This window comes from Chiloscyllium plagiosum, unplaced genomic scaffold (assembly GCF_037043375.1).
Source record: "Chiloscyllium plagiosum isolate Xiang-an unplaced genomic scaffold, Cpla_swu_hap1 HiC_scaffold_24, whole genome shotgun sequence".
In the NCBI taxonomy this organism is placed as follows: Eukaryota; Metazoa; Chordata; class Chondrichthyes; order Orectolobiformes; family Hemiscylliidae; genus Chiloscyllium; species Chiloscyllium plagiosum.
This window is the reverse complement of record NW_028270162.1, coordinates 44,493,130-44,518,370: the sequence shown is the minus strand read 5'-3', so window position 1 is coordinate 44,518,370 and position 25,241 is coordinate 44,493,130. Positions and strand designations below refer to the sequence as shown.

Below are 25,241 nucleotides of genomic sequence, written 5' to 3'. Positions count from 1 at the left end.
TATTTTAAATGAATCTACCATACCTGCCTCTACCACATTTGCTGGCAACATGTTCCAAACACCCACCACTCTTCTGTGTGAAGTACTTGCTGCGTGTATCCCCCTTAAACTTTCCAACTCCCACTTTGAAAGCGTGACCTCTCATTATTGAATCCTTCACCCTGGGAAGGTGTCGGTGAGCTGTCTCCTTGAACCGTGGCCGTCCATGCACTGTAGGTTGACCCACAGTGTCCTAAGGGAGGAGATTCCAGTGTTGCTACCTTTCACTGTGGAGCCTGACCTCAGGAGACTAGCCGCAGCACAGCACACGTGAGCCCTTGCCAACCTCCAACACCGCCTACCACCCGCCCCCAAACCCCGTGCAACACCGACCCCCAACCGCCCCCATCACCGCCCTCTGCCCATCCCCCGTCCGCTCCTCTGTCCGCTCCCAACACCGACCCCGCCTGCCCCACCCCCACCCTGCACGCAACCCCTGTCTGCCCCACACTCGCCCCCAACCCCCTCTGCCCCTGCCCCCTCTCCGGGGCAGCCAGGCTGGACACCAACAACAAGACTGCTGCTGCTGCCTTTTTGGGGGTGGGGGGTCAACTCTCCACATAGCGCGCGCGCGCACACACAACTTTTTCCTGCAACCTTTTGACAGGTTCCCCCTTTGCCTTGTACAGGATAATGTTGGAGAGATTATCCAGGGATGGGGGGGGGGGTTTAAGGTACACACCTGTGTAGAACTCCAAGGAAAGTGTGGGGGGAGAGAGAGAGGGGGTGGGAGGTCTGTCATGCACCCCCATCAGTTCAGGACTGTTCTCAGTACCACTTTTAATTACTGTAAACAAAAAGCGCAATCAGTGTTGGACACGCGTCTTTGCTGTAATGTTTCTGCCGAGACCTTGAGATCTCCTTTGGATTATCCTATTTTCGGATAATTGGTATTCGGATAATCGAGGTTCCTGTGTAGACGTTTTGATTGCAATTGGTACGTTTTGAGATTGAAAATTAATATTCTTTTTTTGAGAGTGTGTCTTTCTTTTTTAAAAAAGGTAAAATTACTGCACTTGAAAGAAGCATTCTTCCTGACACTCCACATGTGTAAGAACAGTAAAGCTCTTGTTTAAACAGATTGAAGGTTATTTTATTTTACCAGTTATTTACTGAAGGTTCCTTAATGTTGAAGAGTGAAAGCTGTTAACAAGGAATTACGGATCCCAAGAGTATTATACTATCTTAAAGATAAGATAATAATAAGAAAGTCCCAATAAATCAGTATGGAATATCATTGTCATATGTATGATTATCATCAATACTATCATCATTGTTTGAGTTTGTGTGATCAACATGAAGAGATTAACACTTAACGTCAAAAGCGACAGCTATGATGATTTCAGTCATTTAACAGATGGTATTTTCTTGTGCAGTAGGTTCTTCAGAATAGCAGATTTTTGGGAGGGAGAGAAGTCCTTGATCTTCAGTTAGTTCTGTAATTTCAGCACTTTCACATTATTTTCAACAGAACAGAATTTGATTTATGAATACCCATTTCTCTAAGTCCTCCCGTGAACAAAGCTTCTACATGAGAGTGGTTCTCAAAGACACTTTCTTGGCATTCTGCACATCAAGGTAGCTTTACAGTAAGTTGTATACAGTTTCAACTTGTAAAAGTGACTGTTCCAGACTGAGTTATCATTACCACAGTGGGGGTTGATCAATCCAGGGTGTGAAAGTAGACACATCTATCATCTTTTATCTTTAATCTTTAATGCAATCTTTAATGCTGTTGACTTCTATAGGAAGGACGTTGATAAACTCGAGAGGATGCAGCAAAGATTTTCAAGGATGTTGAACAGACTGGAGGGTTTGAGCTATGCAGAGAGGCTGAATAGGCTGGAATCTTTTTCCATGGAGCATTTGGAAGCTGAGGGGTGACCTTATAGAGGTCTATAAAATCATGAAGGGCACAGATAGGGTGAATAGCCAAGGTCTTGGGGAAGTCCAAAACTGGTGGACATAGGTTTAAGGTGAGAGGGGAAAGATTTAAAAGGGACCCGAGGGGTAACTTTTTCAAGCAGACAGTGATGCATGTATGGAACAAGCTGCCAGAGGAAGTGGTAGAAATGAGTACAATTGCAACATTTAAAAGGCATCCGGATGGGTATATGAATAACTAAGGTTTAGAAGGATATGGGCCAAGTGCTGGCAAATGGGACTAGGTCAGATTGGGAAGTCTGGTTGCTGTGGGTGAGTTGGTTCAAAGGGTCTGTTTCTGTGCAAGATGACTCTATAACAGGAAGTGCTGGGGAAAATTATCAGGTCTGGCAGCATCTGTGGACAGCAAACAGAGTTAACCTTGAGTTTAGTGAGACTTCTTCAGAACATCCCACAGATACTGCCAGATCTGCTGGGTTTCTCCAGCAACTTCTGTCTTCATGTGTTGCCAGCACATTTTCTGTGAAGTTACAGCAGAAATGCAAGGGCACTCCCAAAGGCATTTTTCACCAAATTTGTCCTTGTATGATGCTTCCAATAAGAGTCCCATTTGTGGCCATCAAAGCTGACGTAACTCAGCAATATTTGAAAGTGCATGTAGCTTTTGCTGGCTGGTACTTTTCTCAATTTTGTGAGTGTGTCGGATCAGAAGAGCTGTTTTGGTAGACACATTTTAAATTGCAACACGGTGGACTGTCATTCCCTGCAATTTGAATGAGATGCAAGTTAATCGCAATAGGGGCTTACGAATTTAAAGTTTATGGAGGGCCACTTGGATCTATTCTGTGCAAAAAGGAAAAGAAGACTTATAAAGCATCTTTCAAATTCCAATGCCCTTTATAGGCACTTAAAGTGTCGTGAGTATTTTAATATAGAAAATGTGGCAGCCAACCTGTACTCAGCAAGTTTCTAGAAGCAACTATGATATTGTCCATAGAATGTAATTGGTGATATCCATTTGAGGGGTAATTATTGACTAAGACAACAGGAAAAATCCCTGTAGTCCTGTGCTGAAGTTTCTAGAGCAGGATTTAAACCCGAAACATTCTGATTCACAAGGTCAGAGTGCTGTTACAGACAAATGCAGCACTCCTTATCCAGCTGAGTTGAAATTCACAGTTACATTGTAAACTGCTTCCAGACAGTGGGTGTAAGAATTGTATGTGTGCCAGGATACCAACGACACAAATCAAGCATCAAATTCAAGTCAGGATATTTATTTCTCTTTTAACAGGTTTGCTTTACAAGCTCACAAATTAAATGCATCAGGAAGACTAATGTCATGAAGAATATATCTTATTTTCACAGAAAGATTAAAAGAGCTGGTACATAATATTAACTGAAACCTCCGACTCCTGTGCAGAAGTAGACAGAAGAATTAGATACCAACTGGCATTATCGAACAAGTGTGTCTGTTCAACCTTGTCCTTCCTATTTTGTTTGTTCTAAGACATTCAAAAACTATTTGGGTCGAAAGCGTTCTGACAAATACAAACACACCTATTGAGTTGTTATACGTGACTGATAATTCTAGCTACATTTGATAATACTGAACATTAACCAATGCATTTTTGGCAGCTATAATTTGTCATTGGGCGGTTTCATTTAATTCAGATTTTCATTTGAAGCATTATGATTACAGGCCCTTAATCACAAACACAGTTTCACAAAGTTTTGTATGGAATGGTTTACAAAATAAAAAGTAAAACAATGAGATTGTTCACACTACGCACGGCAGTTCCATAAGTAGAGGCTCTGCTACCTACTCTATATACATAAGTTAAATAAATAGGGCAAATAAATATTAAATAAATGGATACAGTATTGACCTTTATTAATATATTTACAGTGCATAGTGAAAATACAATTGATCGAGAATTAGCAGAAAAGATTTTGGTATATTTGCTAATTAGACATGACAACTTGAAATAAATATCATCAGAGTGCAAAAAATGGAACAATATTAAATGTCTATCAATAACTTACTAAAGATATTCGAGGGTGTATTAACCCGCAGGATACGGTTATTTTCACTCATTGGCAGATTGCCACTGTTGCTTTTTTTTCATGAATTTGGTGCCAATCAGGGTGGGGGATATTCACTCTGGTTAGCAAAACACTTTACCATTGCAGGCACTCTGAGTCATCATCAAAGACTTCCAGGTCAGGTACAGAATGGCTAGAGCACAAACCCTTGCACTCTACCAAATGAATGTGTGGGAGATTGAACCATTGAAAAATACCTCTGCCTACATTTGGAGATGCCGGTGTTGGACTGGTGCATACAAAGTTAAAAAATCACACAACACCAGGTTATAGTCCAACAGGTTTAATTGGAAGCACTAGCTTTCGGAGCGAAGCTCCTTCATCAGGTGGTTGTGCTGATGAACCACAACCACCTGATGAAGGGGCAGCGCTCCGAAAGCTAGTGCTTCCAATTAAACCTGTTGGACTATAATCTGGTGTTGTGTGATTGTTAACTTATGGCTACATCAGAGCGATCTGCTCTTACCTTGTCCAGCAGCCAGCTGAAGGCCAATTAGAATCTTATATGGAGCACATTTATTTGACCAGGGGATCTTGTTTGAGACTGTCCTGATGTTTTATACCCTTTGCGTTTCGAGTGACTCTTGTACAAAGCCCAGTATGCATTAGAGTGCAGTTTATGTTACCTTCCTTTTAAAATACTAAAGTACATTTTAAAGATGAAATGAAAATACTTTCAATAGAGTCTGAATCCAAACATATTAACTAGTTGTGGCTATCTCATCCCAGTCACATGTCTTTCTCCTTTTAACTTGGGTGAAGTAAAGGTTCATCTCCGACTCCAGCTCAATCTTTCTCAGATCCCCAACATTGAAGAACTCTTTAACTACCTCAGAATTCTTTTTCACCTATAGACAACCAGCTAGTAAAAAACAGCTTGGCATCACCTGCTCATTGTTTACTGCTTTACTCCTCTCTCATCCAATTCATTTAAATCTTGGCAGCTTGCTGAACTATGGGCCATTGTCTTGGTCTAATGAGGTCACTTCCCCAATAATAAAGAGAAAAGGCTGAAAAATTCAAGGTTTATAGAAGGAACATGTTCTGGTGAGGACTTTTAAGAATATATGGAACAAAAACCCTAGCCTTCCTTCATCCCTTGCATTATTTAATTATTCAGCACATGGACTCTATGTCCAGATTTGTTACAATTGATTTTTAAAAAACAACACCGCCTTGCTGGCTGACCAGAATCAATTCACGGACAGCAAACGCTCATTTTTAAACAGGAGAAGCAGATCAGACTGATTATCTGCAGATTTGCGGTCTGTTGGAATCTTGTCACATTCTGTGAGTGGACTTGAAATTATAGCTGTTAATTAACAACTAGCGCTGTTTTCTGCTTGGGTGTGGAATTGTAACAGCATCCTGCTGCCAAATGCAGCCAGCAAGGTGGCACAGTGTGCAATGAGTCAATGCACTGTAGTAGATCTATAATGGTGAGTTTGCAATCAACAGACACTGAATTCAAGAGAAATGGGTGTACTTGGTATATCTCAGGGTGAGGGGGATTGGGGAGAAGCTGGTGGGAACGATGGTGGGAGGGAACCAGTGTCAGCTGTTCTCACATATAACCTTACTCATCATCGCTGTGTGCCAGGGCCTAAGCTTCCTCTGAAAATAGCTCCAGTGCACCTGCTGAGACGTTACAACGTTCATGTCGAACTGCTACAATTGGCACTGTGAACTGATTCTGTGTTGGGATCTACACAGCCCTTTGTAACAATCAGACCAAAACATGATGGAGAGATTACTTCAAGTTATTTGATCAAACTTGGCATAAGTTTTTTTTTCACAAAAAAGTAAGGGATGGACAAGGAGAAATGTGAATCGGTCTGGCTGTTTCACATGTGCTGCTGTGACACATTCGCACACACCAGAGTCCACACGTCACTTAAACAGTGGGAAACCAAAATAACAAAGAGGTCAATCTGCAAGTAGGCAGCAGGGAGGGATGGCGGTGCTAGGGGAATGTAGTGCTGGAGGTGGGAGGGAGCAGGGAAATGTGATGCCGGGGAGAATGTTCAGCGTCGCAGGCTCTCGTAGCTACCTGCGGAATCATAGCTCTTGCTCCTACTGCGGCTGCTGCTCCGTCCGGCTGAACTCCGGCTCCGGCTCCGACTCCGACTCCGGCTCGGGCTCCGACTCCGGCTGGGACTGCGACTCCGGCTCCTACTGGAATAGCTTTGGCTGCGGCTCCAGCTCCTGCTCCAGCTCCTGCTCCGACTCCTGCTCCGGCTCCTGCTGCTGTACCAGGAGGAATAGCTGCTGACACTGCTGGAAGATGAGGGGCTAGGCCTGTAGTACGGGATAGGCCGTTTGCGAGCACTGATAAATAAACAAGACAAAATTGCTTTTTATTTTAAAACGCTTACTGATAATTAACATGGTGGTGACTCTCAAATGTGGGAGTCCCTTTCTTAACATATACCAGTGAGGAATTAAACACGGGTGGGGAAACAATTCAAACAATCTTGATCCCCTGTACGTTCCCCTGATATTCAGTTCCATTAACTTCAACAAAATTGTATATCAGACACGTCCTGTAACCAGGCAGCTAATGGGATGCCACAATCCCACTGGGAAAGCCCCACCCATGTTCAATTTCACACTCAGCATCTGGGAACTTTCCAAGCTGTCCATTTTTACAACAGCTGCATAATAATGACCTGAGTTCAGACAGAACTGGAGCCCGAGTCTGTAGGTTTCCACAATTTGTTCTCTTTTACTGTCCCATGTATGTGTTTACGTTTGATGAAGCTTGTTAATCTCCACTCACTTGAGTGGAGACCTGATCTTACGACATTCCTAGCCTGGCATATGCCCCACTCTATCATTGCTATCAAGTTGGACCTTCAGCTCTGGTTCACTGGAGATTGCAGGAGGGCATGCTAGGAGTAGCGTTGTTTAAAAATGAGGTGTCAACTTGGAGAAGTGGCAGCACAGGAGAAAATAGATGCCAAACTGCAGAAAACAGCATGTGATAGATTGAGCTAAATGATCACACAGCGAAAGCCGTGGAAACATACAGTAGATTAGATTAGATTAGATTAGATTACAGTGTGGAAACAGGCCCTTCAGCCCAACAAGTCCACACCGACCCGCCGAAGCGAAACCCACCCATACCCCTACATTTACCCCTTACACTACAGGTAATTTAGCATGGCCAATTCACCTGACCCTGCACATCTTTGGATGGTGGGAGGAAACCGGAGCACCCGGAGGAAACCCACGCAGACATGGGGAGAACGTGCAAACTCCACACAGTCAGTCGCCTGAGGCGGGAATTGAACCCAGGTCTCTGGCGCTGTGAGGCAGCAGTGCTAACCACTGTGCCACCGTGCCGCCCACGGTGAGTAGAGACGAGGCTCTGCATTCCGTAAAGTCGCCACCAACAAAAGCTACTGTCAATCTACACTCATCCTAGTTTCTAGCACTTGGCCTATAACTTTCAATGTTATGAAACTTCAAGTGCTCGCCCAAATACTTTTCAAAGGTTGCCTCACAGGCAGTGTATTCCAGATGTCCACCACCCTCTGGCTGAAAAAAATTTTCCCAAATCCCCTCCAGACATTCTGCTTTTCACCTTCAAAGTACACACCCCCTGTTTGTGATATTTCAATTAGGGGGTTCAGCTGCTTTCTATAAAACCTGTCTATATCTATGCTCTGTAATCCTGACACATCCAGTCATGAATGGTGACGGACAAGTAAACAACCAACAGAGGGAGAAGACTTCACCAAAGCACCATTCTCAATAATGGGGGAGCCTACCACATCAGTGCAAAAGGTAAGGATGAAGCATTTGCAATCTTCAGCTAATTTGATCCACTCCATGTGGTACCAACAAACAGCAGACAACACTGAATACTGCAAAAACTAATGGGTCCTGAGAAGATTCTAGCATTGGTGTTGAAGACTTTAGCTTCAGAATTTGCGACACGCTAGCCGGACTGTTGCAGTACAGCTGAGGAGGTGCTGGTGTTGGACTGGGGTGCACAAAGTCAAAAATCACATGACACCAGGTTATAGTCCAACAGGTTTATTTGAAACCACAAGATTTCAGAGCCCCTTATCCTTCCTCAGGCAGCTAGCCATTTCAGATAATGCGGTGTCATGTGATTTTTCACTCAGTACAGCTAAAACCCTGTCATCTACCTCGTAATGCGAAAAATTACTCAGTTATATCCGGACGAGAAAAATCCAACCTGATCAATTGGCATCCTGCCACTCTATTCTTGATCATCAACAAAGGGAGGGATCTCAACACTGCTATGAGGCAGAGCTTGCTCAGCAATAAATGCTCAGTGGCTCTTCTGTTTTGCACTATTACCCAGTCAAAATGACTTTAATGTGGGCAAAAGCTGCAGCTTAATTGGGGATATGCTTAAGCCTCATTATGACAGCACCACACTATTCTCTAGGCAACACATTTAAATCCATACCTCTGGTGGCAGAATAAATGGGTCCAGATGCCGTGTGCAAGGTTAGAATTGATGCAGTGCTGGGAAGTATTGCTAAAGACAGAGAGTGATCAATGGGCAGAGCGAGAAGGGCAAGGTAAGACCAGGACACAAGTAGCAGCAGAGCTTTGTGGTGGAGAATTGGTAAAGTGGCACTTTAAAAGCGGCGAGATCGAATGGTTAAAAGAAGTTTCTTTGGACCAATCCGTGTGGTTGATGGCCAACGAAGTACATTCTGAAGATCCCAGGTGTGAATACTGAATAAATACATAGAGGGAAGGGGAAAGGATCTTTAATTCCAGAGTAGTACTCTACTGACCTGGTGATCCGTCGAGGTTCCAGATGACTCGGTGAATCTCGTCTCCGTTTCCTCATTGGGGAGTAAGAACGAGAACGACGTCGCCTGGACTCCCTGTCTCGAGAACTGTAGTTCTTGCGATCCCGGTCTCGCTCGTGGTCCCTATCCAATTACAATTTAAAGCAACAATTGTAAAAATAACAGAAGCACAAGAGTGATGAAAACACTTCTTTCAAATTATCAGTGAATGCAGCGGAACCTTCGTTACCTACATTTACGTTACTTCACAGAATTTTCAGAAGACAAAGCCTTACCTCATAGTTCTTTTAAAAGAATGTTTATTTTTTATTTCCTTTCTGTGTTGAATAAAACAAAATTTTGTTTCTTTTGTTACTTTAACTGTGCGTGACTTCATTCCTATGTGTGGACTGTGGCTGGACCAGACAAAAAAAAAGTCAAAATTTGAGACTCTAGATTAGCTGTCAGTTTCCATTTTTCAGTGGTGGAGGGGTGATGCCTGTCCCTGGAACTAAGATAGATGACAGAAGGTCCATTTTAGACATGTTTCAGAATTGAAAATACTGGAGGTACCGCACAGTTTGATCAATGACTGGAACAGAAAAATAGGTTATCTCCCAAGGTCAGACCTTTCACCGGTATTGATGGCCTTAAGAAGTAAATGTGAATGGCAACACCGGCAACGCAGTAAGAATGGAAGACTGAGAGAGAAAGTCACTTAAAGAAATCTTAAAATGTTCACTAAGATTAAATGAGATTAGAAAAGGCAGAACTAAATCAGGAAGAAAATAAAAATAAAATTTAAAAAGAGCTGGAGATAAGAATGTTGAAAGATGGGAGAGGCTGAGAGTCAAATCTCTATGGCGACATTTAGTGGGGAGAAATTCATTTGCATGGCACCAGTGTCATGGAAAACTATATTGATTTTCAGGAGACAATTACCTGCACAGTATTCTTCATTGATAATGACTGAAGACCACAATTCAGGCCACATAGCACCACTTTCTCAGGCAAATCGATGCTAGTCTGCACAACTCCTTTAGCTACACCATTCAACCTCCTACCATAGAATCCCTACAGTGTGGAAGCAGGCCATTTGGCCCATCGATTCATCACTGATCCTCTGAACAGCGTCCCACACAGACCCACCCCCTGTACCCTACCCCTATAACCCTGCATTTCCTGTGGCCAATCCACCCAACCTGCACATCTTTGGACTGTGGGAGGAAACCAGAGCACCTGGAGGAAACTCACATAGACACAGGGAGGATGTGCAAACTATATACAGACAGTCAGCGAGGATGGAATCAAAGCACTGAGCTAACCACTGAACCATCATGCCCGCCCGATACCATTTATAATTGAATTCTTATAGAATCATACAGTTTTACAGCACAGAAGGAGATTCTTCATCACGCTGTATCTATGCCAAGTCTGGAGCTGCAGCGCAACTCGTCCCACTCCCTAGGTTAGATGAATTGGCCATGCTAAATTGCCCATAGTGTTAGGCGCATTAGTCAGAGAGAAATGGGTCTGGGTGGGTTACTCTTCGGAGGATCATATGGACTTGTTGGGCCAGAGGGCTTGTTTCCACACTGTAGCAAATCTAGTCAAACCTAATCCCTTACTTCCTCCCTATAGCCAAGCAAACTTTCTCACTTTAAGTCTTTATTAAATTCTCTTTTGAAGGGCTTAAATCACCACACACTCAGCTACAGCATTCCAGAACCCATCCATATACTACACAAGAAAGATTTTCCTCCCATCACCCCTGCTTCTTTTGCCAATCACCTTAAATCCCTTTTGTCCTGGATCCTTCTGCCAATGGGAACAGTTTGCCTATCTACTCTGTCCAAACCCCATTATGATTTTGAATAGCTCTGCCAAATATTCCCAATTTTCTATTCTCTATAAAGAATAATTCCAGCTCCTCCACCTATATATGTAACTGAAATGTCTCAGAGTCATGCAGCATGGAAACAGACCGTTCATTCCAACTCGTCCATGTCTCATTCCTGGAACCATTCATGTGAAACTTTTCTGCACCCTCTGTGATGCCTTTACATATTTATATCCACACTGAGTTACAAGAGGTAACCCAACTTGGTTCTTTGGTTCAGATAACTTAAACTTGATCAATTTCATTTGATTCATAACATTTTGAGATCCACATGTCATGCCTCAAGTACTGTAAGTTAGAATATATGGGAAGAACAAATCAATTTGCATTTTAGACTTCCAAAGCTCTTCAGCACTGATGTTTACTTCATGTCCAACAATTCAAATGTTGTTGAACCATGTGACTTCCAGCGTAGTTAAAAAATAACTAGATGGGCATCTTTTCCCCTACCAATTTTAATTTGAATAACTAAGAGATGGGTACATGATTCTATGGGGTGATATGCACACAGGAAAAATCCATTGCATTAAAGACCCATGATCCTTCTTGCACAGAGCTCCTGTATGTTTCTAGTGTTGTGATGGTTTACAACAAAGCACTAAACGAGGAAATGTTCTCCATGCACTCAGAATTAAAATGGTTGCACAGGAAAGTACATGTTTAACTAGCACTTGTTATATTTATTATTCATGAATATGCTGTAGTGTAAAGATTCAATGTCAAATCTGTCAATAGAATAGTCTATGTTATCGGTCATGTAACATTGCCTGACAACCAGAACCACTGAATGGTTCTACGTAAAAGCCGTATGTAAAGCTAGAAGCTAATGTTCAGTAAAGTTAATCATTACCTACAGCCTACTTTGATGCAGTCTCTCACAACTTCAATCCCGAACATAATTAGACAACAATCAGTGACAGTGATATCAGATAGCGACAGCAAGCGGAAGGACAGTATGAGAAATGGCAACAAAATAGAAGAAACAACAAATGATCATAAAGCATGGCTAAAGTAAAGAGAAACAACAGAAAGAGCCTTGACCTTCCAGCGCTGTCCCATTCTTTGATCTCACCGGAGAGCTTTGAAAACATTTTCAGGCATGAATCAGGCTGCGACACCATGGCTGAGCAGGCATCGTAGCTTTATGAGATTTCAAATAGCTTTTGGATTAGCAAAAAAAAGCCAAATAAGAAATAGGTCAGTACCCTCCTCTGCACCAGAGGCTATAGTGAAGAAGACATCTTGGTCATGTAGGGATTTGATGAAGAAATGGTTGTATGCTAAAAAAGGCTATAAAAATACTTGGTACATCCAACATCCTAAGGAGGAATATTTTAATAAAGAGAGCAAACTTTAACAGAAATATTCAGAGACAGAGAGAAAATGCAGGTTCCCTTATTCATGATTTATATAGGCAAGCTGGGAACTGCGAATATAGAGCCTTTAACCACAATATAATTCAACACTGAATTGTTGCAGGATTCCTCGAGGAGACATTCTTCAACTTTCTGCAATCAAGGATAAAACATGGGGGATCCAAGATGGCGGCGACTCAGCAAGTCTGAGTCTATAGTGCTCCTCCCAAGACCTAGGCAAAGTGGGCGACCCTCCTCCACCACACTCACCAAATCAATTAAAAATTGTTTTTATTTAATGTAATTAGTGGTTTAGTACTAAATTTGTACAGTTCAGTCTCCTGTAAAAATGATTAGGGGAAAAGGAGCCCGCAGTTCTCAGCAGGCAGGAACCCCTCCCCCACCCTCCCCAGCTGCAGCAGAGGCATCCGCAGCCGCCCCAGGGGACTTGCCTACGGTGGCAAGCCTCGCAGAAATAATCTCCAAACTCGATGCGAAGATTGATGCTTTCATAGAAGAGTCTCGAAGTCGATGGGATTCATTCTCGGCCGTGCTACAAAAGCACGGCCGAGACATTGAAGAAATTGAATGCCGAGTCGGAGGGGCGGAGCTAAAGGCCGCGACCTCGGAGGCCATTGCAGAATCGGCCGTGGATCGGGTCCAGACTCTCAAGCAGCAAGTCCGGACCTTAGAGAACCACATTGACAACCTCGAGAGGTCATCGAAAAAATATTCATTTGCTGGGCCTTCCCGAATGGGAAGAAGTCGTCCAGCTTATAAGGTTCCTTGAACAGTGGCTTCCACAGTTATTGAATCTGGAGGCTGGATCAGGCCAGGTAAGGGTAGAATGGGCCTACCGGGTTGCAATATGCGGGCAAGGCTTGAACCAGCGCCCCCGCCCGGTCTGTTCCGGCTGCAGAGCTACAAGGAGAGGCAGATACTCTTGGAAGCCTCCAGAAATCTTGGGAAAGATCCACAAGCCTGACTCATAAAGGATCCGAGATTATGTTATTTCAGGACTTTTCCCCAGCTTTGGTCCGAAAGAGGAAGGCGTTTGATGAAGCAAAGAAGTGCTTAAGGGATTTAAACATTCAACACTCCTTGCTATACTATGCTTCAGCCATGAAGGGTCCGTGTTTAACTTCGGATCACCGGAGAAGGCCAAGGAATCTTTGGACTCTCTCAGACAAATTATAAGAGTTAATTGATGTTGTTTTGCCCTACCCCCACCCCGGTTTACCCCCATTTTTTCTTTCATTATCTTACTGTTTAACATTATCTCCGGGGAGGTGGGAAGAAGGGTTTATTTATTCATCCTTTACTTAGTGATTTCCTTTCCCCCTTTTTTATATATATATTGTTTCCCCCTGTTATTTTGTATTAATATATTTAATTATTATTTACTGAGACTGTAATTTTATAGCCATATATGTTCATATATGGTATTAACATTACCAAGTATATCCAGGTGTTGGTGTGGGTGGGGGATAGGGTACTCACTGTTAGTTCTAGTTCAGTAGTGTACTTGAATTTTCTTTATCCTATCGTGGGGTGCCTGGGTCAAGGGTGGGGCACTGGTTGGGAGAGTTTATGATGGGTTTTTTGAAAAGGAAGTGATGCCCTCTGGGAATAAGGGGGGGAAGATCTCCATTTAAATACGTTTTATACTTTTTTTTAACTACTTAGAAATACTTTTTTTAATTATATTGATCTGAATGTACGAAAGAGCTTTTATTTTTGTGAATTTTATATGCTCTTTGCTCAGGATGTTTTGGATAAATACGGGTTTTGTTGTGATCTGATGTTAACACATTCCGAGCATGTATATCACTGCTCAATTTATGTGTTATCCGTTGGATTTTTTTTTTCCTCTTGAATAATGTAAGAATTTTAATGATACACTCTGGTTAGTTGTAAATTAGATGAGTAGTTAGTTGAGTTTTGTCTTTTTTTTCTCTTGGTATCTCTGTTTTCTTGTTTGATAGATTTTGGTTATTATTTATTTACAATTTAACTGTATATCAATGTTTATACTTAGGTCTTTTTTTTTAGTTTTCTTTTGTAAACTTGTTAAAACATGTTAAAATTTTCAATAAAAAAAGGATAAAACATTATCACAGACTGTACAGATAACCAGTCGAGAGTGTGTTGCTGGGAAAGCACAGCAGGTCAGGCAGCATCCAAGGAGTAGGAGAATCAACATTTTGGGGCATAAGCCCTTCATCAGGAATCAGTGCTTATGCCCAAAATGTCGATTCTCCTGCTCCTCGGATGCTGCCTGACCTGCTGTGCTTTCCCAGCAACACACTCTCGACTCTGATCGCCAGCATCTGCAGTCCTCACTTTCTCCCTGTACAGATAACCAGGCAGCACAACTTAGAAATCAAAAGTGAGGCATTTATTTGAGGAAACCGGGAGACTTTCTGGAAGAAAATGACTTGGCAGTACATTTAGGAGAAACATCCACTCCTGCTCCTCGGACGCTGCCTGACAGGCTGTGCTTTTCCAGCACCACACTTTTTGACAGTACATTTGTAGGGTACCAGAGTAGTACCTACACAGGAGCAGGTCAAATATGGAAGAAGGTGTAGGAACTTCCAATATTCTGATGTTCTCACTGTGATGGGGAAAAAGCTGCACTGGTGCAGAGATTGTCCTGCCAAACATGCAGAATGTCAAAAATGTAAAGGGAGTTGTCATTTTAAAGTTGTATTTTGCAGCAAATAGTTCACAGCTCAGAAGCTAAAAGCCAAACCCTTGCAAGCTGACAGAATTCAAGAAACTGAAGACATCAAACATATTTAAGATCTACCCCTCCAAGAAATTATAGGATCTGATAGGAACTGGTGGGTTGTGTAAATCTGAGTCAACAGGTGTAAAATAAACTACAAACTGGACACTGGAGCAGGAGTTTAATTTCTTTCTGATACAGAACCATGATTAAAGCAAGACTTCCTCTGGTCATTCACTGTACAAATTATTAGTCCATGAGGCATACAATTTAAAGTTAAGGTACAAATTACAGTTCTACTTCGTTACAAAGAAGATTAGAAATCTTGTATATAATCCAGAACCAGTAGTATTCATTGTTAAACAGAAGGATTGAACAGATCTATAACATAAAGCAATCGAGAATGCAAAACAGCCACAATGATTTAGAACAGAATTTTCACAACTAACTCGAGATCTTGGGTAGTTGAAAGCAATTTTATACATGATGGTCAGATGCAAAACCAGCACAACTATTCATGCTGAGGCAAGTTCCTCACAGAAGGTAAAGGAAAAAAAATTGATAAAAAAAAGAATCAAAACTGTAACAACGAGCCATCGAATCTGTTAAAAAAAACAAGTTGGGGTTCAGCTATTGTTCCGATACTGAAACCAAAGGCTCATTTTGAATCTTACTCTCAATAACAAATGTTATCGCAACAAATGTTAAATTTCAATGGCAGGTTGTGCATTCATCAGGAATCACAGCAAATCTCTCAGAAGACCAAGGAAATTGAACATTTTCACCTCCTCTCAATGCTCTGGAGATTCAGAAATGTGCGGGGATGGTGAATCAAACAGGAAAGTTAAAATTTAAAAAAAATCACACAACACCAGGTTATACTCCAACTGACCCCCTCCTTCGACTGACTGAACTGGTCCTCACTCTGAACAATTTCTCTTTCCAATCCTCCCACTTCCTCCAAACCAAAGGAGTAGCCATGGGCACCCGCATGGGCCCCAGCTATGCCTGCCTCTTTGTCGGATATGTGGAACAGTCCATCTTCCGCAGCTACACTGGCAACACCCCCCCATCTTTTCCTCCGCTACATCGATGACTGTATCGGCGCTACCTCGTGCTCCCACGAGGAGGTTGAACAGTTCATCCACTTCACTAACACCTTCCACCCCGACCTCAAATTTACTCCTCCCTCCCCTTCAGACTCCTCCCTCCCCTTCCTAGACCTCTCCATTTCTATCTCGGGTGACCGATTCAACATGGACATTCACTATAAACCGACCGACTCCCACAGCTACCTAGATTACATCTCCTCCCACCCTGCCCCCTGTAAAAACGCCATCCCATATTCCCAATTCCTTCGCCTCCGCCGCATCTCCTCCCAGGAGGACCAATTCCAATACCGAACAACCCAGATGGCCTCCTTCTTCAAAGACCGCAATTTCACCTCAAACGTGGTTGACGATGCTCTCCACCGCATCTCCTCCACTTCCAGCTCCTTCACCCTTGAACCCCGCTCCTCCAATCGCCACCAGGACAGAACCCCACTGGTCCTCACCTACCACCCCACCAACCTCCAGATACATCGTATCATCTATCGTCATTTCCGCCACCTCCAAACAGACCCCACCACCAAGGATATATTTCCCTCCCCTCCCCTATCAGCGTTCCGGAAAGACCACTCCCTCTGTGATTCCCTCGTCAGGTCCACAACCCCCACCAACCCAACCTCCACTCCCGGCACCTTCCCCTGCAACTGCAAGAAATGCAAAACTTGCACCCACACCGCCCCCCTCACCTCCCTCCAAGGCCCCAAGGGATCCTTCCATATCCGTCACAAATTCACCTGCACCTCCACACACATCATTTACTGCATCCGCTGCACCCGATGTGGCCTCCTGTACATTGGGGAGACTGGCTGCCTACTTGCGGAACGTTTCAGAGAACACCTCTGGGACACCCGCACCAACCAACCCAACCGCTGAACACTTTAACTCCCCCTCCCACTCTGCCAAGGATATGCAGGTCCTTGGTCTCCTCCATCGCCAGACCATGGCAATATGACACCTGGAGGAAGAGCGCCTCATCTTCCGCTTAGGAACCCTCCAACCACAAGGGATGAATGCAGATTTCTCCAGCTTTCTCATTTCCCCTCCCCCACCTTATCTCAGTCCCAACCCTCGGACTCAGCACCTCCTTCTTGACCTGCAATCTTCTTCCTGACTTCTCCACCCCCACCCCTCTCCGACCTATCACCCTCACCTTAATCTCCTTCCACCTATCGCATTCCCATTGCCCCTCCCTCAAGTCCCTCCTCCCTACCTTTTATCTTAGCCTGCTTGGCACACCCTCCTCGTTCCTGAAGAAGGGCTTATGCCCGAAACGTCGATTCTCCTGCTACTTGGATGCTGCCTGACCTGCTGCACTTTTCCAGCAACACATTTTTCAGCTATAGTCCAACAGGTTTAGTTGGAAGCACTAGCTTTCGGAGCACTGCTCCTTCATCAGGTTGTTGTGAAGTATAAGATCATAATTTATAGCAAAAAGTTTACAGTGTGATATAACTGAAATTATATATTGAAAAAGACCTGGATTGTTTGTTAAGTCTCTCATCTTTTAGAATGAACATATTGGTTTCAATTCTTTCATATGTAAATTGCAGAACAATTTTAAACTTATATTCTCAAGTGAGCTTTAACAATTGGTATCATGTCGGCCCAGATAATGCATTAAAGGTGTGAGGTGCCCTGTGTGAGGCTGTCTGTGCCCCAATGTTCAGACTGATTCTAATCTAAAAAAACGGATTGACAGAATCTTACATGGATTCATGCAGTTTTTGAGCAAAATAAAATGTTCATAAATAGGTTGGCACACTTCAGTGAACTAATTCCAATAGCTAAGACAAGACCAAGCCTGTTATTGGGAAGAGAACCAAAAAATAATCTCATTGAAATGAATAAAAAGAGTTGCTTGTTTCACCAGGCATATTGGCTAATTCTGATCCAGGACTGCTTGCAATTGTTCAATTTTTCTTTTTTTTTCTTCATGGGATGTGAGTGTCATTGGCAATGTCAGCATGTTGCCCATCCTAATTGTCCTTAAATTGGGTGGTTTGCTAAACCATATCTGAAGGTAGTTAAAAATCAATAGCATTTCTTGGATCTGGCGAATTCCACATATAAAGGCCAGATTTCACCCCCTAAAAGATGTTAGTAAGCCACATAGGTCTTCACAGTGATCAATGTTAGCTTTACAATCAACAGTATTAAGACTAGTTGACATTTGAATTTAATTTCCAACAGCTACTGCCACAGATGCATAATTGGAGACAAAAATAAAATTGCAGATGCTGGGATCCAAGGTAGGCTGGAAGAACACAGCAAGCCAGGCAGCAACAGGAGGTGGAGAAGTCAACGTTTCAGGTGAAGCCCTTCTTTAATCTTCAGTTCTTCACTCAAAACGTTGACTTCTTCACTTCCTGATGCTGCACTGATGCATGATTGGGCAGTATGTTTCCAGATTCAGAGGTGGGAAATGAATATTGGTGGAAAATGCACCTAACCCACCTAAGACATGCTGTAATTGAATAGGAGGCATTGGGTGCTTCTTTGGCTTGAGAGCAATTTGCAGACTATGAGTTAGGTCTTCAGTTCACTATTCAGACAGACCACAAACATTTGTTTATTTTATTAAACACTAAAGAGTTAGCAAAGAGGCCATGATATGTGCAGACACTTAGCTTAAGATTGAGAAGGTTTGATGCAACAAACTGAGTAAGTATTGTAAGAGAAAAAAAAACAGATTACAGCAGAAGCATTGTCAAGCATTCCTGTAGTGAAAGCCTCAACAAATGGACATAGCTTTTGTCAAAGATGTGGAGACCTATAATTCAATAATGACTACATATCTACCAGCGATCATAAAGATCAAGTGCAATTTAAAGGAACAAACATCATTCATAGAATGTGCTGAAGTCTGTGAGCATTGTCTCAAAGGATGGCCAGAATATGTTCCACATAATCCTATTCTAAAACAATACTTTGAACAATGAAGGCAATCAATGTTGTGGAAGAATTGTTGATTTATGATGAGGGATTTGCCATCCCTTGTGTCCTGGATTTGATATACTTCAAAGGTTACACTGAGGTCAATTGAGTATTATGAAGAGCTGTGGCAGAGTGCAAAATTTACTGTGGTGGCCAAGGATCTCAACATCATCAGAAGAAATTATTAAGCTGCTTTAAAGAAGAACAAAAAACAAAGAAAATTTACAGCCCAGGAACAGGCCCTTCAACTCTCCAAGCCTGTGCTGATCCAAATCCACTGTCTAAACCTATTTATGTTTGCCATTCATAGGCAGAAGCAAAGTGAACTACTGATGTTGACTTCACATCCTTGCAGATTGTGAGAAGATCTTGGAAAGGACCTCACCAAGCTCAGAGGAAACACATTTCTGATTGTGGTTGACTACTGTTCCAGACTGACAGGATGAAACATGGTCCAACCTCTGAAGTTGTCATTAGATTTCTGATGAAAAGTTTTGCTACGTGTGGAATTCCAGACCTAGCCTTTCCAGCAAATGGCTCACAATTTACTAATGAATACTTCAGGTTACTCAGAGTCCTGAGGATTTGCCCATACATCTTGCTCACCCAAGTCGCTGTGGTGGCTCAATGGCTAGCACTGCTGCCTCACAGTGCCAGGGATCACCCGAGGGCAACTGTCTGTGTGGAGTTTGCACATTCTCCCTGTGTCTGCGAAGGTTTGCTCCGAGTGCTCCAGTTTCTTCCCACAGCCCAAAGTTGTGGATTGGTCATGCTAAATTGCCCATAGTTTCTGGGGATATGCTGGTTAGGTGGATTAACCATGGGAAATGCAGGGTTACAGGGATATGGTAGAGGGGTGGGTCTGGGTAAGATGCTCTTTGGACGGTTGGTATGAACTCGATGCGACAAATGATCTGCTTCCATACTGTAGGATTCTATAAGTTCTTGCAAGCTAATGCTGATGTTGAAACAGGAGTAGGGATAGTAAAGGCCTATTGAAGGTGAATGATGACATTAACTTAGCACTGCTAATATTCTATCCCATGCCAGAATGGTCAGGCTCCAAGTAAATTTTGAAAGGAAGGCAACTATGGACTTAACTTGTTGCTCCAGGGCACACAAATACAACAAATCTCACAGCAGCCAATTTAGAAAGAGTAAGAGGAAATGAGGAAGAGTATGGTGTTAATCAATCAAGAAATTATAATCAATGCCATGGAATACACAATCCAGCAGAACACCAGGAAGAGGAGTCAGTGCGGATGCATGATCAGAATCAACATCTTCATGATCTTACCTCCTAGAGACTGAAAATGGAATACAAAGAAAAACACAGTTGAAAGTCATCTTCAACAGGATGCACCAGTCACTCAGGAAACCTGGAAGATGGCCTGATTAGCAAACTGACATTATCCGGTGATTCATATTCTACACTGCAGAGGTGAACATAAAACATGGAGGCTTTGGGTGGTTCTCAACTTACTTGTAGGAGGAAGAGAAGATCAGGTAGACTAGGGAAACCACCACAATGGCTGTCTCAGTGACCAAGAGATAAAGGCAGAGACTTGGGGGAGATGTAAGACAATGCATTGGGTAGAATCAGAGAATAGAGGTGTGAATGGAGCTGAGGTATGATTATTATGTAAAGGGGAATTTTAAATATATCAATAATTGAAAGCAGAATTGCTGGGAGATAGTTTTATGTGAAAGTCTCATGCAATGTCTTGCTTGTCATTAAAATATAATGTTTAATAAAAGATAATGTTTCATACAGCCTAGCCTCAGTCAATTGCTATTAACTTCAATGCCGAATATAAATAGATGACAATCATGGACAGAGATAACAGACACACAATAACCAATGTACATATCCCACAGTGTGAATATGATTCTACAGTCTCAAATCAAACTGTAGTCAAGACATGGAACATAATTATGCACAAGGAGATTAAATGATATCCAACAAAGATGATAGCTGTTCATCAATTTTGTGGCTACCTAAGAACCCTTGAAAGTTTGAAAATATTGCAGCTGACACAGAAGCAAGAATATTCAAGAGAGCACAGGAACCTACTGAGGAGTAAGATTTACTCAATAATGCTGGATAGAGATGACCTATTGTCTTCCAAATGAGCTACGGAGAGTAGAGATTTTATTTGGAATTTGATTAATTACTTAATTTGATTGGAAATTATATATAAACTAATGAAAAATTTGGCAATACTAATCTGCCATGTCCTTTCATAAACAAATGAGTAATTTACCAGCATTGATATTATAATGGCTTGCATTTACCTTGTGCTAGGTGAACTTCTGGTACACCCCCAATTAGCACCTCTGCTTAACCTGTGAAATCATAAAGATCCTCAGTTTCTTCACTCTTATTGGCCGAAAGTGGGATTTGGGAAGACAGATGCCTAAAAGAATCGTTCAACTCAATATCAGGATTGTGGAGAAATGATCAGTGGACGGATCAATTTTCCACTCATTGAATACATCAAGTCTATAAACCCGGTGAAATGTCCCCTAACCTGGATTCCTGCTGTATTCGCTTGCTGTGCAAAGCTATGCACTGGAAACTTAGAGCTGTAAAACAGTTCCTTAAAGTCATTACCTCTGTGGGCTGTATCTTGAATAACTGGGACTGCGTCGTGATCGGGAACTCCTGCTTCCTGGGCTTCTCCTCCTAGACTTTGGCGAATAGCTCAGAGACCGTGAAGAAGACCTGGTCAATCACAAAACAATGACTTTTGATTCTTCATACATTTGCCTTTATATCTCACTGTAACATTGTCAGTCTTTGAGTAGGAAAAGTATTGCAACAACCCAGCTTGAAAATTTAATTGGTCAAATGAATTTGTTTTGCAGTATTCAAGTACTAGAGGGCTTTTTAAATTGCAATATTGTTTGTTAAATTTGTTAAAGTTTGTTAAAATATATAAATCTTTGCTACTGAAATTGTCGACACTCCTTTTATGTTATGGACTTGTTCTAGACTTCCAGAATAAAAGATGAATAGAGTGTCAGGGGTTGTTCACATTTCTAATATTGAAGGTGGTTTTATATTGATGGGAAGCACTCTTTAATATCAATGATTTAACTCAAGGGTGGCATACAGTTGGATTCTCAGTTAAATCTAAATGCCAGAAGCCAAATTCTATCACTTTAAGCATTGTAAATTATGGCTGCACAGCATTGATTCAATTTGAAACAGCAACTGGAAGAAACTAATAGCAGAGAGAGTGATTCTGAAGTCACACCTTTCAGACCACTGTCCTCCAGGAGTAAAATGGTTGCATTAAAAATGTAGATTAGCAGTGAGCTATTACTCACTTTTAGCAACCAAAGCTAAAGGCAACCCAATTAAGCACTTCGCTAACATGTGGTTCAGAATTACACCAATAGTGCAGAGCTTGATCCCTGTTCAGACTGAGCTACACTTGGGGGCTAACCCCTCACCCTGCTCCACGGCAGAAACTTCAACATAAGGCATGGTTTGTTATCCCTCAAATAATTACAGCATGCTGCCTGAGAAGAAAGAAAATCCCTGGAATTGCAAACTACTTGCTATAATGGTTTTATACAATTCAGAGGCTCAACTATTAAACCTCATTCTCGTGAAGTGTTCACATTAACCATGTTTCAAATGGGCTCATGGTATACAAACTGCTTTGTGGTGTTCTGTGGAGTTATTGGGTACTCTGTGACTAAAGGTCTCTGTCCTTATCACTTCATCATCAATCATTCCCCAGCAGCAAGACAAAGATTGATAATTGGAGTATCCTCTGACTTTTACGGAATACCATCTTATCTGTAAGAGGCCTTTCAAGATTTTATGTTTTCTTTCCCATTCAACTTATAGACCAGAATCTGATAATGCTAAGATTTTGTTTCAAAAGCAATTTTGACTGGGCTGTTGCACAATAACAGATTTCCTTTATGGTGCACTAATTGGGAAATTAAATTAAGATTTATTTGGAGGTTGACAGGCAAGTGGAAGATAGGACACTGGGATCTCACCTGTTCATCTAATAGTATGATGAAAATATTTATGTTCAGGTGGGTTTGTAATTTAACATTAACTTCTGCTGCATCTCAGACAGGGAAGCACATCCTGTTACTTGTTACCTGTCTGGATAAGTCATCATTCACACATCTTGTTGATATTTAATTGATTGCAACAATGTGCACCACAACTAGAATCCTCTGCTCAGCACTGACTCCCCGGCTTCGTGCCCATGCAAATATCATTTCGCCAACTGATGGAAACCCATAAAACAGTTGAATTAATTCCTGCAGCACATCACGTGCCATTTCACGATGACCCACTGAATTCTTCTCTTGTCTTGGTGCCCCGTGATGAGTAATTTCCCTGACTATGATCTACAAGCAGTCATTCTTTGGATCATAGAATGGAAAACACAGGAAGTCACTAACAAGCTTCCTGTGCTAAATCTCATCGACTGAATGGCAGTTTTTGCACTACCACAGTGCAACTGTTCTTTGTTAAATTGGGTCAAACAGTGTAGTGCTGGAAAAGCACAGCTGGTCAGGCAGCATCCAAGGAGCAGGAGAGTTGATGTTTCAAGCGTAAGTTCTTCATCAGAAATGTGACGCTCCTAATGAAGAGCTAATGTTTGAAACATCAAATTCCGGATGAAGAGTTTATGCTCGAAACATTGACTCACCTGCTCCTCGGTGCTGCCTGATCGGCTGTGCTTTACCAGCACCACAGTTTTTGACACTGATCTCCAGCATCTGAGAACTCACTTTCTCCGAGTTTGATAAACAGGTTCAGGACAACAATGGTCTCTGCACAGCTACGTTCCACCTTCGGGCAAACTCCTTATCCACTTGTGGAGAGACAGAAACAATGTTGCGTTTACCGAGGATTGTCCCCTCTGTAGACTAAGTGGGGGACAAATCGCATTAATCTCAGCAAATGAAGAAGCTATTATTTGGTTTCAGGGATCTGTATTTGCTAAATAACAACTGGGAGTGTCAACCTTGATAATAGTGTCCAAGAGTGGGAAGTCCAACTTGTCCCTCTGATTCAGAGGCAAGAGTGCTCCAAACTATATTAAAGCTGTCTTCTTACCATAGACTGGGATTGAATTTTGGACTTGGTTGCTCTTTAAGGCTCAGTTCCACACCTTTCTCAATTTAAGCCCTTAGGGAGTTCTCATCATTTCATTTCTCTCACCAGATACTTGGACAAACCTTTTCGCAGAAGAATGTGATCTGCTTCTTGAGTATTTTGTGGTTGACTTGTACTCAAGGGAGTGGGAACGGGAAGAACGGCTGGAACTGGCGGAGCTCCTGTCTCGCCCTCTGGTGCTGCGGGAGTCACTTCTAGAACGGTGTCCTTCAGGCGAAAGGGAAGGGCTTCTCTTGCTCTCAGTGACTACTGGCCACACATGTGGTGAAGGTAATTCTCTGTAATAAAGGGGAAAGAAGCTGGTATAAACTTAACTGGCAACATGTTTGATCACGGTGTCATTTATTGCCCCCCACAACTGATAGCAAAATCATGTGACATTAAAACAGGAGAAAGGATGGAGAGGGGAAAAGGTAATTTATGCCAACATGTTCACTTCTTTTACAGACCAGTTTAATGCCATTGTGCAATCTGACTCATTACTTGGTTTCACTAAGAAATCATCTGCAAAAAAAAAAACACTCAATTCCTTAATCAAATCTATTAAAGGAAAATGAATTACATTAGTTTGAGGTATCAAAGATAAATTCACCACTTTAAGCACCATTGGAAAAGTAACATCCCAACAGTGATGATTCTCAGTTTGTAAACAATTCAAGGGTTCAGAAAAGATTTGCAAGAATGTTGCCAGGTTGAAGGGCTGGAGCTGTAGGGAGAGGCTGAATAGACTGGGGCTGTTTTCTCTGGAGTGTCAGATGCTGAGGGATGACCTTATAGGAGTTTATAAAACCACGAGGAGCATGGATAGAGTTAATAACCAAGGTGTTTTCCCAGGGTAGAAGAGTCCAAAATTAGAGGGCAAAGGTTTAAGGTGAGAGGGGAAAGATTTAAAAGGCACCTAAGGGGCAACTTTTTCACGCAGAGGGTGTTGTGTGTAGGGAATGAGCTACCGGTGGAAGTGGTAGAGACTGGTACAATTATAATATTTAAAAGGCTGGGTATATGAACAGGAAGGGCTTAGAGGCTATGGGCCAAATTCCTACAAAAGGACTAGATTAATTTAGTATATCTGGTCGGCATGGAAAAGTTGGGCTGAAGGGTTTGTTTCCATGTTATACAGCTCTTTGACTCTATGACACATTAAGCCATTACAGATAGTCACTTAAGAACTCATGAAACATCAACCATCTACTTTGTCCATAATTGCCCTTTCTCTTACATGAACGGCTGCATTTTCTTTCATGATG

The 25,241-nt window shown here is 42.2% G+C and overlaps 1 protein-coding gene across 1 annotated transcript in view; it reads right to left on the bottom strand.

Moving 5' to 3' along the window:
- Positions 1-4,422: 4,422 nt before the first annotated feature.
- The window catches only part of srrm4 (serine/arginine repetitive matrix 4), a 393,712-nt gene continuing 372,893 nt past the window's right edge, over positions 4,423-25,241 (bottom strand). Inside the window, exons 10-13 of the mRNA XM_043715886.2 lie at positions 24,057-24,272; positions 21,451-21,561; positions 8,811-8,951; positions 4,423-6,357 (exon numbers count right to left, since the gene is read on the bottom strand). Coding sequence (XP_043571821.2) covers positions 6,054-6,357; positions 8,811-8,951; positions 21,451-21,561; positions 24,057-24,272 — 772 coding nt within the window. The 3' untranslated portion in view covers positions 4,423-6,053. The remainder of the gene's footprint in view (positions 6,358-8,810; positions 8,952-21,450; positions 21,562-24,056; positions 24,273-25,241) is intronic.